Genomic DNA, 21340 nt, shown 5'->3' with positions numbered 1-21340 from the left:
ATGGAAGACCTTTTTCTCTGTCTCTCCCTCTCTAACTCTACATCTCAAATAAATAAAATAAAATCTTAAAAAAAGTATTATATCCCTATAAAAGTAGAATAAAGGTTTTACTTTTCTGCATGCTTTGTAATTCCAGAAAAAGTCAAATTCCTTAACAAAAAAGAGTTATCACTTAGCAGTAAATCATGCCCAATGCTACTATGAAATCCAGTTCACAGTAATTTCATATAAAAAACAAGTGTGGGGCCGGTGTTGTGGCATAGTGCCCAAAGCCACCACCTGCAACAACAGCTACCCATATGGGAACAGGTTAGTGTCCTGGCAGCTTTGCTTTCAATCCAGCTCTCTGCTAATGGCCTTAGAAAAGCAGCAGAGGATGGTCAAGGTGTTTGGGCCCTTGCCATCCACTTGGGAGACCTGGAAGGAGATCCTGGCTCCTGGATTCTGCCTGGCCCAACAATGGCTGTTTGGCCATTTGGAGAATGAACCAGCAGATAGATAGATCTCTCTCTCTCTCTCTGTGTAACTGTCTTTCAAATAAGTAAATATATATTTTTTTAATTAAAAAAAAATTTTTTTTTGACAGGCAGAGTGGATAGTGAGAGAGAGAGAGACAGAGAGAAAGGTCTTCCTTTTGCCGTTGGTTCACCCTCCAATGGCCGCCATGGCTGGCATGCTGCGGCTGGCGCACCGTGCTGATCCGATGGCAGGAGCCAGGTGCTTCTCCTGGTCTCCCATGGGGTGCAGGGCCCAAGCACTTGGGCCATCCTCCACTGCACTCCCGGGCCACAGCAGAGAGCTGGCCTGGAAGAGGGGCAACAGGGACAGAATCCGGCACCGCGACCGGGACTAGAACCTGGTGTGCCGGCGCCACTAGGTGGAGGATTAGCCTATTGAGCCGCGGCGCCGGCTAAAATTTTTTAAAAAGATTTATTTATTTATTTGAAAGGCAGAGTGGCAGAGGCAGAGAGAAAGAGATCTCCCATCCGCTGGTTCACTCCCCAAATGCCTGCAATGGCTGGAGCCAGGCTGATCCAAAGCCAGGATCCAGGAGCTTCTTCTGGGTCTCCCATATAGGTGCAGGGGCCTAAGGACTTGGATCACCTTCCATTGCTTTCCCAGGCCCATTAGCAGGGAGCTGGATCAGAAATGGTGTAGCTGGGACTTGAACTGGAACCCAAATGGGATACCAGCACTGCAAGTAGCAGCTTCACCTGCTAAGCCACAATACTGGCCCCTAAATAAATCTTTAAAAAGTGTTTGTTTTTCCACCTTGTGTAAAACTTGGTTCTAAAGAACACCTAACAATTTTGTGACACTATCATTTGCTTGATATTTTATTTACATACTTTGAAGTAGTCCAATGGTATTAACTGCCTTTTTTTTTTTTTTTTTTTTGACAGGCAGAGTGGACAGTGAGAGACAGAGAGAAAGGTCTCCCTTTGCCGTTGGTTCACTCCCCAATGGCCATTGTGGCTGGCGCACTGCGCTGATCTGAAGCCAGGAGCCAGGTGCTTCCTCCTGGTCTCCCATGGGGTGCAGGGCCCAAGCACTTGGGCCATCCTCCACTGCACTCCCGGGCCACAGCAGAGAGCTGGACTGGAATAGGAGTAACCGGGACAGAACCGGTGCCCCAACCGGGACTAGAACCCGGTGTGCTGGCGCCGCAGGCGGAGGATTAGCCTAGTGAGCCAGGGCGCTGGCCTGAACTGCTCTTGCTATCTTTTTTTTTCCATACATCTTTTAATAAAACCACCACCCATATGCCACATTCAAATGACAGTTGAGTACAGTACATCTATAACCTTTCAAATTCTGTCCAGCAGAACCGCTGGGATTCATATTTAGTAATAACTAAACAAATACATAAATACTCTCTACAAAACTTTTCCAGGCACTGTACAAAGTGCTTACTATTTAGTGTTTATAAAATGCCCACCACATTCAAGAAAGCAAATAAAACCTTTGACACTGTATTCTATTACTCACATGCTCTTCACAATTTAAAGTACAGGAGAAGAGAGTGGTTGAGAAGAGGGAATAAGCTCCATGTTGTAGTGTGGATGAGTTAAATATATTCACCACTGAATCAAACACTATTCCAGCAAATAACTAACCTCTCCTTGAGAGACTAAAATGAACAACAAAATATAAGGCTGCCTTACTCAGCTTGAGTTTGGGAGAAGCCATGTCATCATCATCAGGCAGTGGGCCCAGCTCTTTCCTTTTATCCTTGAGTAATTTTTCCAGGATATGGGCATCATTATATACCTAGATTCCAAAAATACATTTAAAATTATTTTCTAAAAAGTTTTCAACTAAGATATAATACAATATACATATGTAAAGAAGTTTTAAAAACACAGGAGAGTAATAAAAACACTATTTCTGTGAAGAGGATCTTGGATTCTCAAATGGCTGGTCTGTAAGCTTCCCAAATGACTGACGCACACGCTCATCTTTGAGAACCAGTGTTCTCAAAGCATCATTGCAGGTTTTATTTTTTGTTTCTTTTTCTTAGCAGGTTTTTTTAAGTTATTTATTTATTTATAGGCAGAGAGAGAGAAGGCGGGGGAGAGATAGAATGGGAGAGAGAGACACACACACACACACACACACAGATCTTCTATCTGCTGGTTGACTTCTCAAATGATCACAAGCCAAGGGTCAAGCTAAAGCCAAGAGTCAGGGACTCCAGCCTAGTCTCCCACATGGGTGCAGGGGCCCGACCACTTCAACTATCTTCTGCTGTGTTCCCAGGCACATTAGATGGAAGCTGGACTGGAAGTGGAGCAGCTGGAACTCAAATTGGTCTTCTGGGAGAGGATGCTAGAACTGTAAGCTATGGTTTAACCTAAAGCACCATAAGGCTGGCTCCTCTTGCAGGATTTAAGGGAAGTTATAAAACACATTACATGTACTATTTTTCTCAAAAACCCATCTTTTCTACTGGACCTTCAAGGTAGCAGCAGATTTACTCTACTCAAAATTCAAAATTTGTACTTGGAGAGCCATACCTCAAATACTGTTAAATTCTCAAATCTGAGGTCATAGTGCAGGATCTTACCTGTTAAATAGTTGTCCCTCCCTGGGCTCTTTCTCTGAAGACTGCACCAAAGGGATAATTATGTGGCCAAAAAAATTACATGGCATTGTCTTCAGAGTTGCCTCTTCCTACAGCCCCAGCAGAGGCTATGTTGTCCCTGGACCACACATCAGAGCACAGGGACTGAGAGAATAAGTAAACCTCTCTTCTCTGGCCTCCTCTCTTAAGGGTAGCTTTTTACTCTACCACAGATAGTGAGCCTTATGATACTGAGAATCATTTCCTTGATTTGTAAGTCTTTTCAGTATATAGTTTATTTTCAAATATAATAGCAGAAGAAAGGAAATATATGATTTGAACATGGTATTTTATTTCTGGGGGATTTAAAGTAGATAAAAGCATTTTTAAAAATGTTTACTTATTTAATGATTTGAAAGGCAGAGTGACAGTTGGGAGATGAGAAAAGAGACCGAGAGACAGACAGACAAAGAAAAAGATCTTTTATCCACTCATTTGACCCTCAAATGGCCACAATCAACAGGGCTGGGCCAGGTTTAAGCTAGGAGCCAGGAAAAACAATCTGGGTCTCCCACATGAGCAACAGGGACTCACACTGTGGTGCAGCGAGTTAAACTGCAATATGCAGTGTCAGCATCCCCTATGGGCATGGGTTGGAGTCTCGGTGCCTCCACTTTCCATCCAGCTCCCTTCTAATGTGCCTGGGAAATCAGCAGAAGATGGTCCAAGTACTTGGTCCTCTACACGCACATGGGAGACCTGGAAGAAGCTCCTGGCTCTTGGCTTTGGCCTGGATGTTGCAGCAATTTGGGTAGTGGACCAGTGGACGGAAGCTCGCTCTCTCGCTCGCTCTCTGTAATTCTGACTGTCAGATAAATAAATAAATCTTTTAAAAAGATTTTATGCTATTGGCTTTCTTTCTAGTGTTTATGCAGTGCTGCACTAACCCCTTAGTCTGCACTCTCATGCTTAATCTGCAATAACAAGTACTATTCTTTGCTGTAATTCAGAGACAAGCAAGATTATCAGAGCAGCATTATTAAAGCAGGATTCAAATCTAGGATATCAGATTACAAAGCATGAATTTTGTTTGTTTGTTTGTTTTGACAGGCAGAGTGGACAGTGAGAGAGAGAGAGACAGAGAGAAAGGTCTTCCTTTTGCCATTGGTTCACCCTCCAATGGCCGCCGCGGCTGGCGTGCTGCGGCCGGCGCACTATGCTGATCTGAAGGCAGGAGCCAGGTGCTTCTCCTGGTCTCCCATGGGGTGCAGGGCCCAAGCACTTGGGCCATCCTCCACTGCACTCCCGGGCCACAGCAGAGAGCTGGCCTGGAAGAGGGGCAACCGGGACAGAATCTGGCGCCCCGACCGGGACTAGAACCTGGTGTGCCGGTGCCGCTAGGCGGAGGACTGGACTATTGAGCCGCGGCGCTGGCCAAAGCATGAACTTTGAACCTTTATAACATATTGCCTCCCACTTTAGACGATTGAGAGATAAAGAATTAATGTAGGCATCAATCCCTAGAGTTGGTCTCTCAAAAATGCATCATCTACCAATACCCACAAGAAAATGTACCACCCAAGGATCGCCTCACCCACCCCGTCCTTACCTGGGAGCCCTCCTCATTATAGTGCCTGGCATTCCGAAACATCAGCTTCATGTCTTCTATCATTCCCTCTTCACCTGCATATTTGTCATTGCGGATATTATGCTCAATTATTTTCAGGTCCATTGGCTCTAAGATGATTTTATAATAATCAGGATAGTCCTTTTTGGATGGCTTAACCATAAACAGATCACAAAGTCTTCTTCCTGAACCTGGCTCTCGAGCTTCAAGAACAACATTGAATAAGATTTTCATTCGCTGCTTTCTTATGTTCTTTTTACTGTTTTGGGTGGAGGCAGAAAAAGGGAAAAATGAGAACAGGTTCAGTTTCCTTTATACAAGGACGAACATGAAATGAAACACATTAATCTTGTGGGAAGGTGCTTCAAAATGATTAAAATTTGTTGATTATATATGCCACAAACACAGCATGCTGGAAGCTATAAGCAAATATTAGGAAAATTTCCAAAATAGTTAAAATACAGTGACTCTGGCAGAAGTAGCCAAACTTATTTAGAAGATTTTATTAAATGCAATGCTTAAAAGAAGAACCTGATACCATAACGAAGTAAAATTCTACGATCAACTGAACTACTGAAGACAAACAGAACAAAAGTTCAATAAAACTAGTGATTTCCTATTGCTACTAACATCCTAACTTCCAAGCAGAAAAAAACAAAATAATCTAACAAAGGGAAATGTTTAATCTCTCCAGACAGTCACTCTTGAATATCTATACATTCTAGATGCAACAAAACTGAAGGAGACTAACTTAGTATCTCAACAATGGGTACATCTCATTTGTACTGATCTGGTCATGATCAGTCCCTGCTCCCACCTCCATCAGCATTACTCCATGATCCCAGCCTAGCTTAAAGAAGAAATGCTCTGTGGGTCACCTGAGTTTCTATATTTTCATCCTTAACTGTGAATCCCTGACTTGTTCTCCAAACTGCCCTCCATGAGATGTGATGCTGAGAAAGTGATGTGAATGGTCGAACAGAATACAAGGAACCACACATTACAATCAGAGTTTAAAAAGGGCCCGAGGGTATGTGTTGGGCACAGAAGGTGAACTGCTACTTGGGATGCCCACTGCTGCTTGGGGTGCTGGTTTGAGTCCCAGTTACTTGGCTTCTGATGCAGCTTCCTGTTAATGTGCCTGAGAGGCAGCAGATGATAGCCTAAATACTTAGGACCCTGCCACCCAAGTGGGAAACCTGGCTTTGGCTTGGCCCACACCTGGCTGTTGCACAGATTTGGGGAGTGAAGCAGAAATGGACGCGCTCTCTCTTCTCTGTTTATCCCTCTCTCTGATACTCTTTCAAATAAATAAATCTTTAGAAATAAAGAACATGGTGAGATTGACATTTGTGCATGATATTAAAAACTAAAACAAAAAACGGGACCAACAGAGCAGATGGTCTTGTGACTCAATTGTTGAGAAAACTGGCTCAGAGACACTAAATCATTCGCCCAAGGTGAGCTGTTCAGTAAATTACTAGAAGAGGTCATCTTTTAGTATGCTTCTGGTCAAATGTTCTCATATCTTCAGGACATTGGTAAAGAAATTTTAGCCATGTTTCTTCAATTCTGGTGGTGTTTCACATGTCAAAGTAACTACAGTCTGTAATAATATACTTTTTTAAAATAGCTAGGGGAGGATTTTGAAAGTTTTCACTACAAAGGAATGATAAATGTCTGAGGTAACAGATGGGCTAAGTACTCTGATTTGATCATTACACAATGCATACATATATCAAAACATCACACTGAAGCCAAGAGATATGTTTAGTTATACCAAAAAATTCTAGCCAGACTCTAACTAACATACTAGAAGTCAAGAGTCAGGTAGGTAATAATAAGAAACAACTTAGGATTTAATTTCAGTTCAACAAATATATAAGATCTGATAATATAATAATTAGAGGTAAATTTTAAAAATTCATGTCCTATCCTATAGATGAAAGGAAGTTCATTACTGGAATCAGACTATGTGGTTGCACTACAGGTCTCTTAGTCCAATTCTCAGACTACTTGCTCTACTGCTGAGACATGAAGAAGCTAAAAGCCAGATATTTTCTTTCCAAGGCTCAAGATATGCTTCTAGGGGCTGGTGCTGTGGCGTAGTAGGCTAAGCCTCTGCTTGTGGCACCAGGATCCCCTATGGGCACCAGTTTGTGTCCTAGCTGCTTCTCTTCTGATCCAGCTCTCTGCTGTGGCCTGGGAAAGCAGCAGAGGACCCAAGTGTTTGGGCCCCTGCACCCACATGGGAGACTCAGAGGAAGCTCCTGGTTCCAGGCTTTGGATGGGCCCAGCTCCAGCTGTTGCAGCAATCTGGGGAGTGAACCAGTGGATTGAAGACTTTTCTGTCTCCCCGTCTGTCTGTAATTCTACCTCTCAAATAAATAAATAAAATCTTAAAAAAAAGAAATCCTTCTAAAAACCAGAGATAAAACTCAAATAAATAATCAGCAGTCAAAAAACCAAATATTTATCCTTAAGATTTTTAAGATGTCTAATCTTTCTAGCATTATGGAACTCTGGGCAAACTGGAAGTGAGCTAATCAGGAAAGAAAAAGAAAAGATCCATTTCTAGGTGGGGATCATCTTCACTTGTTCTTCACTCTAACTGCTTACTTCCCTTTGTGGTCCTGAGGTCATTCCTGCCATTTTCTCTCTATAGTACTTTTGTACCTGTCTGTCAAGTGTCTATTAGACTGTGGCAACCTAGGAGAAATGGCATCTATAAAAACTATTTTTCAGCCGGCGCTGCGGCTCACTGGACTAATCCTCCGCCTAGTGGCGCCGGCACACCGGGTTCTAGTCCCGGTTGGGGCACCGGATTCTGTCCCGGTTGCCCCTCTTCCAGGCCAGCTCTCTGCTGTGGCCAGGGAGTGCAGTGGAGGATGGCCCAAGTGCTTGGGCCCTGCACCCCATGGGAGACCAGGAAAAGCACCTGGCTCCTGGCTCCTGCCATCGGATCAGCGCGGTGCGCCGGCCGCAGCGTGCTGGCCGCGGTGGCCGTTGGAGGGTGAACCAACGGCAAAGGAAGACCTTTCTCTCTGTCTCTCTCTCTCACTGTCCACTCTGCCTGTCAAAAAATTAAAAAAAAAAAAAAAAAACCAAAAAAAACCTATTTTTCCAGGGCGGCATCCTAGGGCAATGATGTGAGAGGAAGAGTTCTCTCATTCCAGGTATTTACCAAGTGGGTAACAGGAAGTTGGAACAAAGCTCTAATAACAAAGAGCTCCACACACATCTGGGTAGGAAATTAAAAGACAGATGACCGTAACCTTCAGGAAATCTCTAAAGGAAAATTTGAGAACTTGAATTTGGATTCACAGAAATCTATACTTGAAACTACTAATGTAAGATATGATTTAAGTCTCATGTGTGTGAGTTGACTTTAAAATCAAGACTCAAGAATTCAATTTTGAGGTCCTAAACTTAAAAGATTTCTGTAATCATCAATTCAGAATAAAACCAATCTTCATTCTGGAATTTCAGGCAGTGCAACAGAGTTTGGTCCAGGCCCTGACCTGGACCAGAAGGAGATCATTTCTATACCCTTCCATTTTTTGGCATATCACCTAATTACTATTAGGTTTTTCTGAATGAAGCTACTATAAGTATTTTCATCGGGAAGTGAATAAAGGGCAGACTTTTACAAGACAGTAAAGAGGAGGGAAAGTTTACAATCGGATTTTGCAAACAAAGTAAAATAAGAGCAAATATATTTATTCTTTCAAAGCCAGTAACTGACATCTGGCAGCTTAGAATGCAACATATCCAGAATGCAAAATCTACCTGTTCATAAGAAACTGTTCTAATCTAACAACTGAAATTTACTGGTTTAGCACTCATATTACTTGTATCCTTTCTCCATCTGTACCATTCACTTCCTAAAGGAGTGAAGTATAACTCACTTTCATCTTCAAAGGCAAAAAGAACATTTATTACTATGATCACTTATATCCTTCTCTGAACAAATAGTTTTCTTATTTTGTTTACATTTTTTCTCAGGTCCTTATCTTGCCTTTGAGACTGAGAACCACTAATATATTAATTTTAATCTGGCTGGCAGAAAAGAAACTCACGAGGTAAACTTCATTCTTTTATAATAACTCTATTTACTTGGTCGGCTGGTATGTTTGCTTTATCTTATTATATCCATGACTACAGAAACCTTCAAATACTTCAAATGAGACAAACTACATTACAAAAAAAAACAGCCATCACAGTTTCCTATTTGACCTTCTGGCTGCTGTTTTCAAAATCATTTTGCTTTGCAGGTTCTTCTTAGAATCCCGCTATGAATTAATCCCACCTCTCTGTCAAACCACTAACTGGCAAGAGTTATTCATTTGCCTCTATTTTTGGAAAGGTACATAAAATTAATTCCAGACAATGTGAATGACATAAACATTCTTCTATTCTTAATCAGCACTTTTGAATATACTAAAGTAAAACACATGTTACAGAAGTTCAGAACCAGGGTTGATCATCCTAAAGGGGCCATATTTAAGGGATACCAATTGAGATCATAACATTTGTCTTAATCAATATACTCTTTGAGGACTTTCCAGGAGATGGACCACCATGGGTCCTATGCTAAAAAATCAATATATTATAGGAATTTTCTAACATCTAGGTGTCAAAAGTTTTGAGAAATGGGTGTCTCTTCTAAGTTGCACAAAGATTATGAGCCAGCAGAAGTTCTGTTCTGAATCCCTAATTTTCTAGGACCACGCCCCAAACCATCATCTCCAACTCAAGCCAACCTGAAACATCGGAATCCACTACTTCTTGCTCTCCTTAGCTTATCAAGTCCTAAAAGACCGCCACAGCACTTTCAGATCTGACTTTCAATTGTACCAGTGCTACTTCTGATCCGTTTCAGGACTACCTTTCCAAATGCCCTTATCATTATTCTTCCTCTGGATCTATTATTTATATTTGCATATTTAAAATCATATGGTGCTTTATAATTATAGCCACCATTTCTACCAATGTGCTAAACACTACACATTCTCATTTAATCTTCAAACTCTGAGAATCAGGTACAAATATCATTCCAATTTTATAATGCAAAAATAGACTTAGATGAAATGTATATCTAGGGCCACAAAGTGAATATTCAGAACACATACTTAAATGAGCTGATAAGCACTAGGTCCCTTTTATCACGTCTCACTTTTCCCAGAGTTGGTGTTTACCAAGGACCTTTCTAATCAGTCAACTTCTGTTCACAGTCCTTACAGCTACAGTGGTACTTGATGTTAAGCTAAGTAAACCCAAAGGCTCTTTCTTTTATAAGCCTTGCTATATTCATCTTCAAGTTTTCAAGACCCAACACCTTTCATTCATCTGCTCCAATGTGTCTTCCCAGACTGGTAATACCTGATTAAGAACAAAATGAAATCTACTAGTCCCAATGTCAACAGGTAGTACTTCCAAAAATCAGAACTAGATTTACCAAACTATTCACTGTATCCAGACACAGTTCTAAAAGTGTTACACATGGTAACCAATTTGTCTACTTGGCAAACCTATGTAGGTATTGTCATCACCTTCTTTTGCAGAGGAGTAAGGTGACACAAGGTTTAGGTTACAGAACTCATGAAGAGCAGTTAGATGGTGGTGCTTAGTCTAGCTGTTAAGAAACTGATTAAGATGCCCCTATTTCACACCAATGTGCCTAGGTTCCACTGTCAACTCTGCCTTCTAATTCCAGCTTCCTGTAATGCAGACCCTGAGAGGCAATAGTGATGGCTCAAGTACTTGGGTTCCTGCTACCCATGTGGGAGATCTAGATTGAGTTCCCAGCTTCAGGCTTCAGCCTGATTCAGTCCTGGTTATTACGAGCATTTGGGGAGAGAACCAGCAGATGGGGTACACTTCATCAATCTTCCTCTGAAACAAATGATGAGAGAGAGAGAGAGAGAGAGAGAGAGAGAAAGAAAGAAAGGGAACATATGATCTGAACTTGGGCAGTTAAGCTCTACAGCTCATAGTTATAACACTACCTAATTAAGACGGCATTTTTATTTCTACCACCACCTAGAGTTAGTACTATACACTATAAAAGACTTCTTAAAAAAAAATATAATCCGTAGTCTTTTTCTTAATTTTTTAAAGGGTCTTTTTATTTACTTACTTCCCAAAAGGCCCTAATGGTCAGGGCTGGGCCAGGCTGAAGCCAGGAACTCCATCTGGGTCTCCCATGTGGGTGCAGAGAACCAAGCACTTGGGCCATCTTCCATTGCTTTCCCAGATGCATTAGCATGGAGCTGGTTTGAAGTGGAGCAGCCAGGACACAGACAGACATCCATATGGGATGCTGGCACTGCAGGTGGCAGCTAAACCTGCTATGCCACAACACAAGCCCCCATCATCTTTCCTTAAATTGACCATTTAACTAAAAAACTTTTTTTAAGGAAAATATTAGGAAGACAATGATAACAGTAATTTTGTAGACTGCACCAGATACGGTAGTAACATGCAGGTAACTTTAAAACACTTAACTTTCAAAGGAAAAGCACAGTGGGGAAATATTCCTTCCTAAAGCTATTTGGACAACTGTGCAACATTTCTATATAAGTACACGTTGTATACCTCACGCAATTATTTTACTACAGTGCTTCTATGCAATTTTTTTTTTTTTTGACAGGCAGAGTGGACAGTGAGAGAGAGAGACAGAGAGAAAGGTCTTCCTTTGCCGTTGGTTCACCCTCCAATGGCCGCCGCGGCCGGCGCATTGCGGCCGGCGCATCACGCTGACCCGAAGCCAGGAGCCAGGTGCTTCTCCTGGTCTCCCATGGGGTGCAGGGCCCAAGCACTTGGGCCATCCTCCACTGCACTCCCTGGCCACAGCAGAGAGCTGGCCTGGAAGAGGGGCAACCGGGACAGAATCCGGTGCCCCGACCAGGACTAGAACCCGGTGTGCTGGTGCCGCAAGGCGGAGGATTAGCTTAGTGAGCTGCGGCGCCGGCCTTCTATGCAATTTCATTTGTTTCCAGCCTGCTTCTTTTCTTGGCCTCTAAGTTCCTGGCAGACAGAATATAACTACTGCTCTCATTCATGATCTGTAAGAGCAGTCTGGTGATCAATAAGCAAGTGATACTCTGTGAATGTCAGATGGCAAATGTGAAAACAAAAGCATTACATATTATCACTAGTACTACGACATGGAAACTCACAGCTGTTTTTAAAATCCTAAATAACATGCAAAAGAATGGATGTTTAAAGAAATGACAAGATCAGAGACTGAGGAAATATATTCGTGCTTGTACAATAACTCAGTGCACAGGGGCCCAAATGCATTGATATCACTTTGATCGTCAATGTTGATTTTGATTCCTCCATCACCCCACATCACTGAAAGGGAATAAGCACCGCCAGCTCCTGGTCACCGTATCCATTCCTCTTGCTACAGAAGCATAGCCTTGATGACCCCGCCTCCAGCAAACCCAACAACAAATTAAGGCTACTCCTGAACATACCTAAGCTAAGAAAACTTATTTTAATAACTAGGTTTCTTAGCTGTGTTGCTTCCATTATTCAAATAAACTGGTACCTGAAATAGTTTTTTTCAAGTGCTTAAGGCTTCATTTTCCCCCTAGTCAGTACTGACCATGTCAGAAGAGTTACACTTTTTAAAGTATGTTTATGCATAAAAAAGGACTGCACACCTGGAGAGCCTCCTGAGACCCAACATCTCACTGTCATGAGTGTTCCTGGGAAAGCAGAAACAAACATTACATGTGAAGAGAAATAAAACAAGCAACATTGGAGGGTCATGCATAAACCAAATATGGTTGAGAAAAAGAATTATTCAGTCTGAAGGATAAAAGATCATAATACTTGGAACCTTTTAGCATGGAAGACAAAGTAGATTTTTTGGATAGAGGTGGAGGGAAAGAATGCACTCCCAGAAGGAAGAGAACATATCCACATCCAATTTTTCTCATACTCTGACATTAAAAACAAGGCAAAGAGAATCATATACACACAGTATCTAGGAGTCAAGTCAAGTGATACTTGGAAAACGTGGCCCTGACTTCTCTGGCCAAGCCAACTTAACCTTCCCCAGGCTGCCATCTGCCTGACTTCCAGAGAAGTTGGTTTCTTATTGCCAAAACTCCTCCTCATAACTACCTTCTAAAAGGCTTATACTACTACTTTCTTGTGACAGCCCAAAGTCGAGGAGTTAATTCTTTGTCTCTCAACGTCCCCTCAAGCCTATACTTCCAACCCATGTTTGCTCTTTTATTGCTCCGGCAGATGATTTATAGTTGTTCAGTTTATTTCACAAAACACGTCCTGGGAAATCTGTTTATAAACTTTCTGTCTGAAACAAGATTTTATAATTTCAAAAACATAGAGCTTGGTGTTTTATTTTTTAAACAGGAGGTTTTAATGCAAAAAATTTCATTTCATCTACTTCAATGCCCACAAACTACAAGCCAAAAAGATATGTACTGGCTTGGGTGAATGCGTCCTTAGAACTGCTTTCTTAACACTCAGCTATTTTAAGATCTCTCTTTTTCATCTAGTGTTGGCACTAATTGTACCATCACTTTTGCCTCCATTACCTTCTTTTGCCTGAGAAGTTTTTATCTTTGATTGGTGACTGATCTGGAAAACACAGGTGATGCTGAAGTAGAATTATATAATTACACTCAAAGATGTTCTTGATGTGATGTCTCTGATCTGGTTTCACATGTTTCCTCCGTTGTCCCTGGTGTAACAAGGAATTAAGAACTTGGAAGGATGAAATTTATAGGCCAGTAATGGAGGAGACTCACATCTCAGGGTACACCAATCAATTTAGTTACCATGGCACAGCATAGCAATGTTATTTTCAGAATTAAAAAAAATTTTTTGTTCCCAAATGTTCCTTGTGAGAGGCAACGACAGGACAGCTTAGCCTTTCTAAATGACTTTTTAAAATGTTCTGCTCTTAGTAGATCTCTTAATACATATAAAAAATTTGTCAGTAGTTACAAATAACTTCTTCATTCAATTCTGAATCTGTCAGGCTCTGCCATTAGTGGTTGGCTAATTCTCCGTTTAAGGATGTATCTCCCTGGATAGACTGCTGCTGCAAAAATGGTAAGACAGGGTGAGGGAGAACATGGTATTCCACAATGATCAGAGTAGAAACTCCTCCAGGTGGAAGGCACAGATAAGAGATGGCCTTGTATGATTTCTTAGTTTCCCTGCTTCAGAATCCCACAGTAAGGGCCCCTTCCATAAATCCCATTAGAGGAAGAAATAGGAGGTTGAAAAGTTTAGAAAGGTAACAAGCAAAACAAAAACCCCTAATATCTAGCTTAACATTTTATGAACTATTAAGAAGTTATGATTTGATATTTACAATCAGACAATCATAAAATGGCGAATAAAGATCACATTAACAAGGAAAAAGAAAAGGGTTAAGAGCAATGACTTATTGCACTGCAGTGGTAGTACTGAATTTCTCTTTATATCTCTTAATTCACATTTCATCTTTGTAATTCACAATGTAGAAATTACCTAATTAGATTTTGACAGTATTCTTGAAATGCCACATTAAACAAACAATCAAGACTGGACAGCAAAAAAAGCAATATTTTATGTCAAACTACATATGATGGCTTTTATCTGTTTCATCTAATAGCTTCATGGTACTTGTAAAAAAAAAAGCTAATCATCCAATTTATAAAAGATAATTTATCAGACATTGAAAGTTTAAAGAATTCATATTTGAGTTTATAAATTTTTTCTACAGTTATCCAAAAGAAAGAAAAAAAACACAAAATCTAGGAACAGAGATGTCTCCAGTGATAAGAGGCACATATACCTTTTTCTTTTGGCACTACCAGTATCAGAGGTGGCTGATGAGATCATGCTGTCTCCATCCTCAATGTCGTCTCTTCTGGCAAGTTCTTTCTTCTTTGCCTGGAAACAGAGCAGATCCTGGTAGTCAAGTTCACTCTGCTGAACACTGCTATGAATAAAATGAATGTTAAAGAGCTAGACACATCAGATTTACTCAGAAAGGTACAAAAATCACACATGGGATGCACAAAATTAGAGAGTATTTAAACATTTCAAATCAACTTAATGAAAAATCTGCATGACAGGAAAGTAGGCTAAAAAAATGGATCTAGAGAGCTGAGGAATCTATGCTCGCTAGAGCATTTAAGAGTACAAGCACAGATGCAAGCTGTAGAAGCATCCTGTTCCAATGGCCATATTCAAGGAAGGCAATGCAAAGAGAGATTTTGGCATCCTTGACTTTTTTTTTTTTAAGATTTATTTATTTATTTGAGAGCATTAGAGAGAGACAGGTCTTCCATCCATTGTTTCACTCTCTAAATATCTACGATGGCCAGGGCTAGGCTGGGTCAGGCTGACCCCAGAAGCCAGAAGCTTCTTCTGGGTCTCCCACATGGGTACAGGAGCCCAAGGACTCAAGTCAATTTCTGCTGCTTTCTCAGATGCATTAGCAGTGAGCTGGACTGGAAGGGAAGCAGCCGGGACTCTAAAAGCACCCACATGGGATGTTGGCATTGCAAGTAGCAGCTTAACCTGTTATGTTACAAGGCCAACCCCCGCACTCTTGAATTCTATGGGGTAGTGTGAGTAAGAATGAAGTTCAATGTGAGAAGTAAAAGATTAATTTTTTAAAAAAGACATTTATTTATTCATTTATTTGAAAGAGTTAAAGAGAGAAAGGGAGAAACAGGGAAAGAGTAAGAGAGACAGCACTTCCATTTGCTGGCTCATTCCCTAGTTGGCTGCAACGGCCAAGGCTAGGCCAGGCTGAAACCAGGAAACAGGAGCTTCGTTCAGTGTCCCACATGGGTGGCAGGAGCCCAGACACCTGGGCCACCCTCTACTGCTTTTCCCAGATCGTTAGTAGGGAGCTAGGTCAGAAGGGGAACGGCTGGGACAAGAACCAGCACACATATAAAATGCTACCATCACAGGCAGTGGCTTTACCCACTATACCACAGCTTTGGCCCCAGAAAATCTCCTTTTACACACATCCATTTTAAAGATATTCTACCAAACAGAGCTGAAAATCCAAGCAAAGATGGCTTAGGAAATATAAAATTACAGGGTACTAAAAACACCTGAAACTCACAGCTCTGATGATCACAGTGCCGATCATACAAAATAATTCTATGGCTGATTGTTGCTGCTTCCTTGCTCTGCAACTATCTTTTTAGAATGTCTCTATCAAAAACGGTTGCCCCTCTTCCAGGCCAGCTCTCTGCTGTGGCCAGGGAGTGCAGTGGAGGATGGCCCAGGTGCTTGGGCCCTGCACCCCATGGAAGACCAGGAGAAGCACCTGGCTCCTGGCTCCTGCCATCGGATCAGCGCGGTGCGCCGGCCGCAGCGCGCCGGCCGCGGCGGCCATTGGAGGGTGAACCAACGGCAAAGGAAGACCTTTCTCTCTGTCTCTCTCTCACTGTCCACTCTGCCTGTCAAAAAATTAAAAAAAAAAAAAAAAAAAAGTGACAGAGATTCAATTTGTATTTCATAGCCACCTTTTTGTCTTAAAGACCCTACCTACCCATGACCTCAGATGTTCTTCAGGGTGTGCTTCTCAAAGAAGGTCTGAAAATTGATGGATGCTATCCTATCATGACCTTTCAGATGTGTCTCCTCCTATGATCAGCCCTACTTTAACGAAGTCCAGAACCAAAGAGATAACATCTAAAAATGGAATACAACCTGTGACTAGAAAAGGTAACATTCTGACAATCCTAAAACTACCACCAGAGGTAAAACCCTGTTGTCTCAACTCACAAAACTAGTCCTTTCTAAACTATTATTTTCACTCTACATGGTCTTGACAACTCAAAAAACAAAAACTCAGCAGTACTAGTGGTAGAAATGGATGTGATATGGGTAGGAGGGAAAATTACACATGTTAAAAGAACACACAGAAACCATGTAAGATTATCTCAATCGTACCTGCAACATATTTAACAAAACCAAGAAATCATACCTGCATGACTTGCTGCAATTTAAGAACTCGCTTGTAGATGGCTGAATTAGGAACATTATAGCGTTTGGCATTTTCAAACATTAAATTCAGATCACACTCCAAATGATCTAAAGTTTCATATTCTTGATTCTTTAGCTTTGTTCTGTGAAAGGCAAACAAAATTATGAAATAATTTTGAAACATTATGAAACATTCTCCCTTAAAATCCAATGCAAAAATCTTGACAAGCAGTAGATGGTCTATTAGAGGACTTAAAAATTATTTTCAAGACATAAAAGAGGGAGGCAAAAGCACCAGTGCATTTAAGTAATATGACACTTTACTTGAAAATACTAAAGAATACACTAAAACTCTAAGAAGTAATAAGAGGACCTAAAAGTGGTCAACTACAAAGCAAACATACAAGGAAATCCTTAATGGAAGAATTCTGATAATGGATAATATGCAAACATTGAAGGAACTGAAATCACAGAGCTTTGAAGCTACTTAGAAGAATCTGAGTGAACTATTCATTTGTTTTTTAAGCTTTTTTTCTAATTATGTATACTTAATTTTTTTTTTTTTTTTTTAGAATTTATTTACTTATTTGAAAGGCAGAGTTAAAAAGAGAGAGAGAGCAAGTGAGCTCTTCTATCTGCTGGTTCACTCCTCAAATGGCCACAACGGGCTGGAGCTGGGCCATTCCAAAGCCAGGAACAAAGAGCTTCTTCTGGGTCTCCCATGAGGGTGAAGGGATTCAAGCACTTGGGCCATTCTCTGCTGCTTTCCCAGGCTCATTAGCAAGGAGCTGGACTGGAAGTAGACCAGCTCGGACTGAGGAACCCATATGGGATGCCAGTGCTGCAGGCAGCAGCTTTACCTACTACACCACAGTGCCAGCACCATTTTTTTTTTTTTTTAAAGATTTATTTATTTTACTTGAAAGTCAGAAATACACACAGAGAGAAAAAGGAGCACAGAAAAAGAGAGGTCTTCCATCCGCTGGTTCACTTCCCAATTGGCCACAACAGCCAGAGCTGCGTAGATCCGAAGCCAGGAGCCAGGAGCTTCTTCCAGGTCTCCCACGGGGATGCAGAAGCCCAAGGACTTGGGCCATCTTCTACTGCTTTCCCAGGCCATAGTAGAGAGCTGGATCGGAAGTGAGGCAGCCAGGACTCGAACCGGCGCCCATGTGGGATGCCGGCATTGCAGGCGGTGGCTTTACCTGCTGTGCCACAGCACTGCCCCCCCCCCCTTTTAAATTAACCTTTATGAGTACTTTTCCTCATTTGAAAGGCAGAGACATGAGAGAAACACATAACATGTAAATTCTCCACCTGCTGGTTTATCCCTTAAACACCCACAACACAGGCCAGCACTGTAGCGTAGCAGGTAAAGCCACCGCAGCCCATATGGGTGCCGGTTCAAGTCCTGGCTGCTCCGTTACCGATCCAGCTCTCTTCTATGGCCTGGGAAAGCAGCAGAAGATGGCCCAAGTCCTTGGGCCCCTGCACTCACGCAGGTGACCTGGAAGAAGCTCCTGGTTCCTGGCTTTGCATTAGTGCAACTCCAACCACTGCAGCCAATTGGGGAGTGAATCAGCAGATGAAGATCTCTCCCTCTTTCTCCCTCCCTCCCTCCTTCCCTCCCTTTTATTAATCTTAATAAAAAAAGACACTATCACTATTACTAACAACTTTCAGGAAGGCTTTATACTTGGTAAAAAGTGAAGAATCAGTGTTTGCTGGAACTCTAAGAATTTACACAACAAAGACTTGGAATCTTTAGGTTGAAGCGCCTGTATGCTAGTAATCAAAATCAAAAACAGTATTAAGAATGACAATATGTGTAAAGAGCTTCACAGAATGTAGAGATTTCCTACTCTAAGAATGGCATTATTTTGATTCCTCTACTTAAAATTTCTCAAAATTATATTAGGATTCTGTGTAATGCTTAAAGAAACAAATACTAGAGAACATCTGTAGGATGAAGTAAAAAAAAATAACTCAGCACAAACTCAGCTTTTGGTACCAACTTACATGGCCAGCACTCGGAGTTTAGATTACAGCCCATGCTTTATTGCTGCCAACTCAAAGGATGATGTGCTGGGTGTTTTTGACACCCACAAAGAAGACTGAAAACCCAAACTTGTAAATGACAACCTATAAGAAATCTGCAAATATTTACCAGGCTAATGGGAATCATGAGTGGCAGGGGGAAGGAAAGGAAAAACATGCAAAAAAAAAAAAGGGGGGGGGGGGGACAAACTTCAGTGTGAGTGGTATGTGGAACTACAGTGGCTCCTGCTCACTCTTCCATTTCTGTTGCTTTTGGAAACTCACCTGTCTTCCTTCTGTAGTCTTTCCTTCCTAGAACTATAACACACACTATGAGAGAGATTAGCCACGTGGAGCTATTAAAATTAAAACTAGGGGCCGGCATTGTGGTGTAGTGGCTGAAGCCACCACCTACAATGCTGGCATTCCATATTGGTGCCACTGCCAGTTTGTGTCCCAGCTGCTCCAGCTCCCTGCTGGTGCCCTGGAAAAACTGGCACAGGATGGCCCAAGTGCTTGGGCCCCTGCACCCACATGAGAGGCCTGACCCAGCCCCAGCCATTGCAGCCATCTGGGGAATAAACCAGCAGATGGAAGATCTCTCCATCATTGTAATCCTGACTTTCAAATAAAATAAAATAAATAAATTAAAACTGAATAAAATTTAAAATCTAGAGCTTCAATTCTATCAGCCACATCTGAAGCACTCAAAAGCACATGTGACTAATGGTTATCACATTGGACAACATAAATAAAAAACAGTTCCATAATTATAGCAAATTCTGGAGGACAGCACTGCCCTAGACTTCCCTGTTTTTCTATAAAATGCATTGATGGAAGAGAAACCAGGCACGGCAGGTCTATCAAGACACCTCTGGCTCAGTGCCCTTGGAAGGAAATCAGATATCCTAACAGTTCACCTTTCAAACTTCAATATGTTAGCAGCAAGGCCTTAAACCATGTTCCTATTCTTCATACTGCCCAACTTGCATGCCAAGAGTGGAGGAGGAGTCAGCGCAGTTGAGTACTGGATAAAGCTGCTGCCTGCAGTGCCAGCATCCCATGCGGGCACCAGTTCGAGTCCCTGCTACTCCACTTCTGATCCAGCTCCCTGCTATGGCCTGCGAAAGCAGTGGAAGATGGTGCAAGTCCTTGGGCCCCTGCATCCGCTTGCGAGACCAGGAAGAAGCTCCTGGCTCCAGATCGGCACAGCTCTGGCTGTTGCGGCCAACTGGCGAGTGAACCAGTGGATGGAAGGCCTCTCTCTCTGCCTCTCCTCTGTAACTCTTTTTTTTTTTTTAATTCTAATTTTTTGCCAGGCAGAGTTAGACAGTGAGAGAGAGACACACACACAGAGAGAGTTATAGACAGTGAGAGAGAGACAAGAGATAAAGGTCTTCCTTCTGTTGGTTCACTCCCCTAAGGCTGCTACGGCCGGGGCTATGCAGATCTAAAGCCAGGAGGCGGGTGCTTCCTCCTGGTCTCCCATGCGGGTACAGAGACCCAAGCACTTGGGCCATCCTCCATTGCCTTCCAGTCCAGCTCTCTGCTGTGGCCCAGGAAGAGGAGCAACCAGGACTAGTACCCGGTGCCCCAACCAGGACTAGAACCCAGGTGCTGGCGCCACAGGCGGAGGATTTGCCAAGTGAGCCGCGGCGCCAGCCTCTGTGTAACTCTTTCAAATAAATAAATAAATCTTTTAAAAAGTGGAGGAAACGTACAGAATTACTACTTAACTAAGCAGCATTTACATCAGAAAATTCCATGTTGGAAGAAGGTTCTAGTTAGGGGACTGAGCTAGATGAGGATTTCATTTTTCTTCCCCTGAACTAAACTGAATTTAATAAAAGAATAAGGGAAAAAAGAAACTAAGGATAAAACTTATTCAATTAAAGAGAACTTCTCAACATTTACACATTTGTACACATTTGCACATCTTTTCCAAGGCAACAAATATAAAAAACGAATTTCTAGACTATTTTCTTAGCGACTGTATTGGCATTTTTTTTTTTTTAAAGATTTTATCTATTTGGGGCCAGTGCTATGGCGCAGTGGGTTAAAGCCCTGGCTTGAACCACCAGCATCCCATACAAGTGATGATACTAGTCCTGGCTGCTCCTCTTCCAGTCCAGCTCTCTGCTGTGGCCTAGGAAAGCAGTAGAAGATGGCCCAAGTGCTTGGGCCCCTGCACCCACGTGGAGACCTGGAAGAAGCTCCTGGCTTTGGATTGGCGCAGCTCTGGCGATTGTGGCCATCTGGGTAGTGAACCAGCGGATGAAAGACCTCTTTCTCTCTCTCTGCCTCTCTAACTTTGTCTTTCAAATAAATAAAACAAATCTTAAAAAAAAAAAAAAAAGAAGATTTTATCTATTTGAGAGGAAGAGTTACAGAGACAGAGAGGGAAAAACAGAGAGAAAGGTCTTGCATCTGCTGGTTAGCTCCCAAAATGGCCACAATGTCCTAAGCTGCGCTGATCTGAAGCGAGGAGCCAGGAGCCTCCTCCAGGTCTCCCATATAGGTACACAGGCCCAAGCACTTGGGTCATCTTCTACTGCTTTCCCAGCCCGTAGCAGAGAGCCAGATCAGAAGAGGAGCAACCAGGACTCAAACCGGCACCCAAATGGGAC

At 42.1% G+C, this 21340-nt stretch overlaps 1 protein-coding gene across 49 annotated transcripts in view; it reads right to left on the bottom strand.

Moving 5' to 3' along the window:
* The window catches only part of PBRM1 (polybromo 1), a 134873-nt gene that overhangs the window by 57736 nt on the left and 55797 nt on the right, over positions 1 to 21340 (bottom strand). For 25 of the 49 annotated variants that reach the window (XM_008260786.4, XM_051851571.2, XM_051851573.2 and 22 more), the window contains 5 exons: positions 16678 to 16819; positions 14518 to 14615; positions 12365 to 12409; positions 4674 to 4950; positions 2166 to 2271 (listed from right to left, as the gene is read on the bottom strand). In XM_008260786.4, coding sequence (XP_008259008.1) covers positions 2166 to 2271; positions 4674 to 4950; positions 12365 to 12409; positions 14518 to 14615; positions 16678 to 16819 — 668 coding nt within the window. The remainder of the gene's footprint in view (positions 1 to 2165; positions 2272 to 4673; positions 4951 to 12364; positions 12410 to 14517; positions 14616 to 16677; positions 16820 to 21340) is intronic. The other 24 variants (XM_002713243.5, XM_051851574.2, XM_051851575.2 and 21 more) reach the window with 1 other exon arrangement.

This window comes from Oryctolagus cuniculus, chromosome 10, assembly GCF_964237555.1.
Source record: "Oryctolagus cuniculus chromosome 10, mOryCun1.1, whole genome shotgun sequence".
In the NCBI taxonomy this organism is placed as follows: Eukaryota; Metazoa; Chordata; class Mammalia; order Lagomorpha; family Leporidae; genus Oryctolagus; species Oryctolagus cuniculus.
This window is presented reverse-complemented; position numbering and strand designations above follow the sequence as displayed.